Raw genomic sequence first — 8,734 nt, 5'->3', positions numbered from 1 at the left:
GGGGCTCCTGGGGGCAGGGCGCCCCTTCCAGCCCCACTGTGCCCCGGTCTTGCCGTCTCCTCCCACTGGGCCTGAACCTAGGCTGCCTGGTGCCCAAAGCCCCGCTGTCAAGCAGCCGGAGCGGGCGTGAGAGCCCCAACGTAAGCTGGCATCCCAGGCTGCCATCCCCCCACCTCCAGAAGGCTGTCCCTGGTCACCACTGCCAGACTGCACCGTTCACAGCGGGGCCGCTGGCCCACAGTACCAGTGGACATGAACACCATTGCTGCCCCAGGCTCTGGACTCCCCCTGGGTGGCCTGCTTCCCCCAGACATCGGATGGGGTCCTCCCTTCCCAAGTCAGCCCCCAGAGAGGTCCAAGGAGCCTTGAGAACTGGGGTGGGAAGTTCAGAGGGGAGGGGGAAGGAAGGTCAGCACCAGAGAGCAGAACCTCAGCAGCTGGCTGCCGTTCCCTCCAGGCCCCCTTGGTAGGGGAGGAGAGTTCAGCTCCGGTTCCCCTTCTGCTCAGCCCCACGATTTCCCCATAGGCGGTTACCACTTCCTGCTGCCGGAAGAGACTGCTCTGCCTCCCTTCCCCTGCAGCTGCACCTGCCCGTCATAGGCCTGAGGGGGGCAGCCCCCTCGGAGTGAGGTCTTAGCTACCCTGGGGGCAAGTCTTGGGGCCTCCCTCATCCAGGGGTGGTGGGGCTCTCCTCCACTCTCTACCACAGGGCAGCAGCTTTTCTCCAGGAAATCGGGAAGGCAGGAGGCAGGAGGCGGTTGACAAGTCAAGCAGACAACTTACTTCAATTTGGTGGGAGGGAAATCCCTGGGGTATAGATGGGGGGAGAGGGGCAAGGCACTTGGGCACCAGGCGTCTGTTCCGAAGGCGGGCCTGCGGGCACTAGTGCAGGGGTACTAGGCGTGTGTTTGCACGCATGTCAGAGTAAGGCTCTGTGCAAATGTAGGCACATATGACCCTGACCTGCAGATCTGGGGAGGAGAGGCTGTGCGGGTACTTCCTGCCTTTCAACTATGAGCAATTAATTCTCTTGCCCAGAAAGAAAAAAAACACTCCCTCAGCTCCCCGCCCCCTTCTCCCAGTACCAAGGCCCTTCTCGAACACGTCGTCGAGGGTGTCTGCAGGACCTGGGGCTTCAAGGCCTGGGAGCTAGCCAGACCCAGGCAGGCCCAGGACCTGGACTTCCAGCAGCTGCCCTCGGAAGTACCGATGTTCGAGTCCTCCAGCGAGACTAGAGAGCCTGCGCCCCTGCCCACGGCCGCACCCACACCCCAAACTGCTCCTGGTCGGGAGACTCCCACGTCCCACCTCTGCCTCAGGCCAAGGGGAAGCAGGGACCCCCGCCTCTCACTAGCTGGCCCCAACACACCCTGCCCCTCCATCCGAGCCCCGACTGGTCCCCAAAGATCCCTCCACCCAGCAGAGCCAGACACAGGGCTCAGGCAGGAAAGGCCTCAGTCCGTGCCTTCAAACGCTCTCTTCGCTCCTTTTTTCACTCCAGAGCTATTCCTAGGATGCCCCATTCAGCCCGTGCTTTAGAGCCTGAGTGTTTGGCCCTGGCTTTTAGGGCACTTGTTTGGCATTTAAGGCCCTGAACGCAACTGCCCCCTGCTGCTCGCTCTATCCTTCGCTCCATTGTTCCCCTGCAAAGCATTCAAAAGCCAGGCAGCCCGCAGAAGGCGGGGACCTTTCCGCAAGGGGACAGAGGGAGCGGCCGACAGGCATCGGGCCCGCCAGGGATGGATGGCAGAGGGCGGGCCGGGTCCCGCGGGCCGGGCAGGGGCGGAAGGAGGGCGCCGCGGACGCCGTGGGAGCCTGGGCCAGCTCCCTTCCACCGGCGCCGGGGCGCGGCCGAAGCAGGGCGCAAGCCTGCCCTTCCCCCGCACCCCACGCGCAGAACCCAGAGCCGCCGGACCAATCAGAGCCTGGGAACGAAGCTTGCCGCGGGCTTGCGAACCGGAAGACACTGACGCCAGGCGCGGGGCGGGCCAGAGCGCCGCCTCCGGCCCATACAAAAGGAAGCCCACGGCTTAAGCCAATCAGAACACAGCCTCGCCCGAGCCGGGAACCGGAGAGCTGCGGGCGTGCGCAGACGCGCCTTTCCGGCCCCGGCCCCGGCTCCGCCCTGCCGGTCTCCGGGCTCCGCTTCCACAGCAGCTGGCTGCCTGCTGGTCACGTGCGAGGCGCCAGCCAAAGAGAACCGAGCTCCAGGTCTGTTTGGCGAATTTTCAACCTGGCGGAGGAGCAGTGCCACCTGCAGTAGCAGCGTACACAGAGGGCTCAGGAATACAGGGCCTGCCCAGGGACTAGGAACAGCAAGCGATGGCTTTCCAGCCGGAGGGGAGGGAAAGGAAGGGAGGAGACACAGGAGCGCGCGTTACGGTTAGGGTGACTCCATGAAAAACAGGATTTTGATGTGTGTGTGTGTGTGTGTGTATTTTATTTATTTATTTGAGACCGGTTTCTGTCCCTGGAGTGTGGTGGCGTGATCAGGGCTCACAGCAAACCTCCACCTCCCGGGCTCAAGCGATCCTCCTGCTTAAGCCTCCCGAGTAGCTGGGATTATAGGCGTGCACCACCACGCCCGGATAAGTTTTCTATTTTTAGTAGAGATGGGGTTTCGCCATGCTGCCCAGGCTGGTCTCCAACTCCTGAGCTCAAGTGATCCGCCCACCTCGGCCTCCCAAAGTGCTGTAATTACAGGCATGAGCCACCGCACCCAACAGCCGCCCAGTTTTGTATTCTGCATGAAATTATTTTGAGGGAATACATGGCTTTATGTATTTGTGTAACCCCATAGAAACTGTACAACACAGACAGGAAACCTAATGTAAACCATGGGCTATAGTTTACAATAACTTATCAATATTAGCTCATCAACAATAACAAATACACCAATACAAAATGTCAATAGGGGAAACGGGGGGAATTGTACTAAAAATAAATTATTTTCAAATGCAAACTCAGGGAGTAGACTCAAGAGGTATCATGGACTCACTGACCATTAGGGTGGCAGGGAAGGGAGGACTCAAGGACCGTTGACAGGGCGCCTGGCTGGGTCATTACTCAGGACAGCTGTAGCTAAGCCCAGTGAGCAGTCAGATGTCCGCATCTGGAGCCCAGGGTATGCCGCACAGCTGCTGGAGCCCAGAGCAGGTGTGATTAGGGAGAAAAAAGGTCTGAAGGTGAAGATGGGAGGAGAACTGAAGGCCACCAAGAGTGGGAGCCCTGCTGTTGAGCTTTGAGCCTAAGCGGCCCAGGCTTGTGCCACAAAACACATTCAGCGTGGCCAAGCAGACTTCCAAGGCAGGGTCTCTCCCTAAGCCCAGGGCCTCCTTCCCGGGGCCGCAGCCGCTGAAGGCCATGAGACTGGGGAGTCCCACGTCCAAAGTTCTTCCCTTCTATTCGGACTGGCAGGATGCTCTGGGTCAGAAGGCTGAGGCTCACCTCCCCACCAGAGGACCTGGAGAAACACACCCTCTAAATGTGCACACGCACACACACGAAGTTCCCCAGTGCCACGGAGCAAATTTATTGTAAAAGCTCGTGGGGTGAGGAAGGGATGGGGCAGGCTCTAGGAGGCCGAGTCAGAGGCCTCTGAGCTGTCCTTGACATCTGTGCTCTCTGTGGTCTCGCTGACCTCGCTGAGGTCCTTGCTGTCCCCACCACTATCCTCGGCAGCCAGGCCCTTCTCCTCGCGACAGGCCTCTCCTGAGCTCGGAGGTGAATTGCCTTTGCTCTCCACCTTGTTCTCGATGGCACCCAGCACCACGTGCCTGCCCTTCTCCTTCAGCTCCAGGTGCCGCCTCAGCTGCCACCAGGAACCCAGGGAGAAGCAGGAGGTAAAGAGATGGGGCCTAAGTTTCCAGACAAAGGGAGCCTGGCCCTGTCGCTGGCTGAGGAGAGGGGCATAGTGAGGCAGCAGGGCTAGGCAGGACATGTGGGACTGAGTGGGGACACCTGGCTAGAGCCCCAGTCCACCGCTACCTGGGCTCACTGACTACCATGGAGGCCCCCACGACACAGCGTTGCCCCTTGACCAGCCCTGCCACCCGAGGAGCCTGGGGCAGAACCCTGACTCAGAACTACTTCTGAGCAGGCAGGCCACCCACTGGTCCCTAGGCCTCCCCACTTCCCTTCTAAAAGCCTCCTCCCTCTGTCTCTCCCATCACCCTCCAGGCTGCTAGGCAGATGGCCTCCTCTAAAGCCCAACCTAGGAAACTGAGGTTGTGACTCCTGGCAACGTAGCCGCAAGGGCTGGCATTCAAAGTTGGTCGCACCTCCAGCCACTGTCTCGGGGCTCCCCAATGCAACCCCCGCTTGCCTTGCTTGGCTTCATGCAGGCTCTTACCTCGTCGGCCATCTGAGTGAGGTCTCGCTTCATGGCATAGGCGTCCTCCCCATCTGCATAGTATTTGGGCTCCACTTCACTGATCCTGGGGGCAGAGGGTAGAGAGCAAGGAGGAAGACCCATACCTGGGGGACCCCCTCCTCCACTCCTGGTATCATGGCTACTGGAGCAAGATGCCATGTTTTCTCCCTGAAGGCTCCTTCCTGAGACAGCAAGTCCAGTGTGACCTGCCCTCTGTTCTCTCCAGCAAAGGCTCCAGGAAACAGCGGCCCGCCCCACCCCTGTCCTGCTCCCATTCTGTGTCCTTAGCCTGGCTACTAAGGATTCATTTCTGTGGTTTCTTGTGAGCTGAAGTCCTGAATTCAGCCTTCCCCTTCCCTCCCTGCCCTGTGTCCTATCCCTTACTGAGCTGCCTCACGACAGCCATCAGAACCCAGGAAAGACAGTGAGCTCTGTTTAGGGGAGTCACCCCTAGCCAGCACGGGCCCTGCCTGAGCAGCTCAGGGGCCGTGCCTGCACTGGGGAGGCATGTGTGCAGACTCGGGTGGCCATGTCCCTGAAAGGGGAGCTGGACTCAATGGCCTAGGCTGGCCCTGCCAGGCCTAAGACATGAGGATTGTTGACTTAGCTATAAAGCAGTTCCCATCAGACATCCTCATCTGGGTCACAGATCCCTCTTGCCAGCATCCAGCCCAGAGGCCACCGCCCTTCCCAACAGTCCCTCCTCTTCATCCCCTACCAAACAGGGGCTGACTGCAGTTAGTGTCCCTACACAGGCAGCCCACCCCAGCTTCACTTGCAAGCACTTTTTTCCACTGTCTACTGGGCACGCTGACTGCCAGGTTCTCTCTCCTGTGCTAGGCACACGGGGCCTCCCAGTCCTCAGGCAGACCTGCTCCATCCACTAGGCTGCCTGGCCGCCGGTCCTTCCTTCCTGAACGTGCATTCTCCTTGATTCTGCTCTCTCTTGGATTCTTCCAGGTGCTTGGCCATGCTATGATCTGCTCACGCCAGGGACCCACACCTCTTTATTCCCAAACATTACTAAACAGCCCGTGTGCCCTTCACCAGCCTCTGCCAGCATGGGCCAGAGCTCCTCCATCACAACACACACGGAGCACGTTTCAGCAGGCAGCTGCTGTCTCCATGCCGGCTTTTCAACCATCAGCCACCGAGTCAATGTGGAGGCATCCTGGCGGCACTGGGGTCCACAGCGTCCTCCCCACATCCGGCCCACCCCTGGCCTGGAAGGCAACTCAGCCGGTCTCAGGTGCCCTGATGGGCCAGACCTGGGGCCAACCCCAGCCCACGAGAAAACTCGAGATCTACTTACTGAAAGTTGAGGGTGTTGGAATAGAGGTGCAGGGCGGCCCGGTTACTGCAGGGGAACAAGGCACTGCTGAGCTGCACGGACATGGCCAGGGAGAGGTAGCACGTCCAGTGCCTGCCCCTCCTCTTGGTCCCTCCTTCACCCCAATCCCACTTCCTGGATCTTCACCAAAAGCCGAGGTACCCCAGGACCCCCGTCAAGGCAGTATCTCTCCCCCTCAATCCCCCTTCCCTCAGCCCGGCTTCCACCTCTTCCTGACATGCAGGGAGACGTATTTGGCATTGAAGTTCTCTATCATGGCTCGAGAGGCCTGGTCCATCAGTTTCTGAGCCAGACCGAGGCGCCGGTGGGAACGCTTCACAGCCTGGTAGGAGAAGAGCAGAGAGGGGGTGAAGGACTGGGACCTTGAGGGTTGCCTCAACTAACCCCCACTTCCACCCCCACCAGAGAGCCTGGGTGAACCTTACATACCAATGAAGTGATATGTCCATGGGGCACATCATCTGGGTCCTCTTCCCTGGAGAGGGAGAAAGGAGAGGCTGCAAAGGAGCTCAGTGTAGGCACAGCCACCCCTACGCCCCTGCCATCTGTAAAGTCGATATGCAAATTCTAGGCTGGCCCTACAGCCCCCTAAGACCCCAGCTGGGGGAGAGCCAGGAGCCTCTTGGATCAGAGCAGCCGATCCTGCCACCCTCTGCTGCCTGAAAACCCCATGCCTGCCAGGTATGGGGCACACGCCTATAGTTCCAGCTACTCGGCAAGCTGGGTCAAGAGGACTGCTTGAGCCCAGGAGTTCGAGACCAGCCTGGACAACACCTTTTTTGTCTCTACAAAAAAAAAAAAAAAAAAATCAAAAAAATTAGCTGGGTGTGGTGGCGTATGCCTGTGGTCTCAGCTACTTGGGAGGCAGAGGTGAGAGGATCACTTGAGCCTGGGAGGTTGAGGCTGCAGTGAGCCATGATCATGCCACTGCACTGCAGCCTGGGCAAGAGAGCAAGACCCTATCTCAAAAAATAAAAATAAAAAAAGAAAGGAGCTGTCAACCCACACAAAGACAAGGCAGAAGCTTAAATGAGCACTACTAAGTGAAAAAAAGCCAGCCTGAAAAGGCTGTATACAGTATGATTCCAACTCTATGACATCCTGGAAAAGGCAAAAACTATGCAGACAGTAAAAAATCAGTGGTTGCCAGGGGTTAAGGAGAGGAAGGGATAAATGCGTGGAACACAGTGAAACTATCCTGTGATAATATAAAGGTGGACACATATCATTTGGTCAAAACCATGGGGCTTACAACACAACAAAGAGAAAGTGCAGAGGGGTTTAGTTAATATTTTTTTTTTTTGAGACGGAGTCTCGCTCTGTCCTCCATGCTGGAGTGCAGTGGCGCGATCTCGGCTCACTACAAGCTCCGCCTCCCTGGTTCACGCCATTCTCCTGCCTCAGCCTCCCGAGTAGCTGGGACTACAGGCACCCGCCACCACGCCCGGCTAATTTTTTTTTGTACTTTTAGTAGAGACAGGGTTTCACCGTGTTCGCCAGGATGGTCTCGATCTCCTGATCTCGTGATCTGCCTGCCTCGGCCTCCCAAAGTGCTGGGATTACAGGCGTGAGCCACCGCGCCCAGCCTAGTTAATATTAATATATCGGCTGGGTGCAGTGGCTAATGCCTGTGATCCTAGCACTTTGGGAGGCCAAGGTGGGTGGAACACCTGAGGTCAGGAGTTCGAGACCAGCCTGGCCAACATAGTGAAACCCCATCTCTACTAAAAAAATTAAAAAATTAGCCAGGTGTGGTGTCGGGTGCCTGTAGTCCCAGTTACTCGGGAGGCTGAGGCAGGAGAATGGCTTGAACCCGGGAGGTGGAGGTTGCAGTGAGCCGAGATCACGCCACTGCACTCCAGCCTGGGCAACAGAGCAAGACTCTGTCTCAAAAAATAAAAAATAAATAATAATAATAGTAATATATCACAGTAGTTTATCACTTGTCACAAGTGGACCACACAAATCCAACATGCTACTAATAGAGGAAACTGACAGAGAGGGAATGCTGAGGGCTTCTATGGAACTCCATGTCCTTTCTGTTCAATTTTTCTATAAACTTTCAACTGTACTGAAAAGAAAAGAGCCTATTCATTTTTTTAAAGCCCACAGAGGCATCCACCAGACACGTGTAGCTTCTCTCTTCCTCCTTGGTGACTCACATTTTGGCCAGGACATACCCCACAATCTTCCCATTCTCGTCCTCAGCAATGTAAGAGAGCTGGTGACAGAGAGGAAAAGGGAGTGAGAAAACTTCATGTCGGAGCTGGAGGAGCCCTTTAGAGGGACACAAGCTGGACAAGTGGCCAGTAGTGATGGCTCATGACCTCCAGGCTGGGTGACTTGGTCTCCCCCGCGCCACACCGTGCCCTGCCCATGCCCAGAAAGAAGACACAAAGTGGGGATCCTGCCCCTATTCTCTGCTCCCTTCAGGCGCCTTCTTTTCCTCTGCCCCTGCCTGCCAGCTGAAAACACTAGGGACGTCACCAACCATACAGCCCCCTGGGCTCTGACAGACTTGTCCACTCCCTCCAAGATGGCCCGACTGGATTTTCCTCGGCCTGGTTTCCCCCACGCCCAAATTCAGAAGCTGCCCACCTGGGGCCAGGAAAGGCCATGGTAGAAGTAGTATTTCATCTGGTAGTTCTCGGGCAGGCAGAGGAGGTTGCAGTGCTGCATGTTCATTAGGTCCTCTGGCTGCAGGGAAGGAGGGCAGTGGAACTCGCTCAGTCCAAGGCGGCGGTGACCACGGGTGAGAAGTCTGCTACCCGTCGGTCTGCTCGGCCCCCCTCCCTCGGGGCTGAGCAGGCGCTGTGACGATCTGACTTTGCACAACGCCCGGAGTACAGGAACAGGAGTGGGCGCCCGGAGGTCCCCGGAGCCCACCCAACGCAGGCCCGACATCACGCAAACAGGAGGGAATCGCAGCCCCAGCCCCGCGCCCCGGCCTCTTCGGCGGGCTGGGCCAGCCCCATAGGTCCAGAGGTCGCAGGCACACGCAGGGCCACCGG

The 8,734-nt window shown here is 57.8% G+C and overlaps 2 protein-coding genes across 4 annotated transcripts in view; both read right to left on the bottom strand.

Annotated features, from left to right (window-relative positions):
• Positions 1-3,414: 3,414 nt before the first annotated feature.
• Positions 3,415-8,723, bottom strand: NAA10 (N(alpha)-acetyltransferase 10, NatA catalytic subunit). 3 transcript variants are annotated; one of them, XM_011955884.1, is made up of 7 exons: positions 8,322-8,625; positions 7,904-7,944; positions 6,153-6,198; positions 5,930-6,045; positions 5,685-5,729; positions 4,352-4,436; positions 3,509-3,811 (listed from the first exon to the last, which is right to left on the bottom strand). In XM_011955884.1, the coding sequence occupies exons 1-7, from the start codon at positions 8,406-8,408 to the stop codon at positions 3,575-3,577; spliced, it is 657 nt and encodes a 218-aa protein (XP_011811274.1). In that variant the 5' UTR covers positions 8,409-8,625; the 3' UTR covers positions 3,509-3,574. The 3 variants fall into 3 exon arrangements, with proteins under 3 accessions (XP_011811273.1, XP_011811274.1, XP_011811272.1); XM_011955882.1 differs by having other exon boundaries at positions 3,512-3,811; positions 7,886-7,944; positions 8,322-8,723; XM_011955883.1 differs by lacking the exon at positions 5,685-5,729 and having other exon boundaries at positions 3,415-3,811; positions 7,886-7,944; positions 8,322-8,706.
• RENBP (renin binding protein) overlaps positions 8,627-8,734 on the bottom strand; it is a 9,508-nt gene continuing 9,400 nt past the window's right edge. The window contains exon 12 of the mRNA XM_011955922.1: positions 8,627-8,673. Coding sequence (XP_011811312.1) covers positions 8,627-8,673 — 47 coding nt within the window. The remainder of the gene's footprint in view (positions 8,674-8,734) is intronic.

Source organism: Colobus angolensis, unplaced genomic scaffold (genome assembly GCF_000951035.1).
Source record: "Colobus angolensis palliatus isolate OR3802 unplaced genomic scaffold, Cang.pa_1.0 Scaffold402, whole genome shotgun sequence".
In the NCBI taxonomy this organism is placed as follows: Eukaryota; Metazoa; Chordata; class Mammalia; order Primates; family Cercopithecidae; genus Colobus; species Colobus angolensis.
This window is presented reverse-complemented; position numbering and strand designations above follow the sequence as displayed.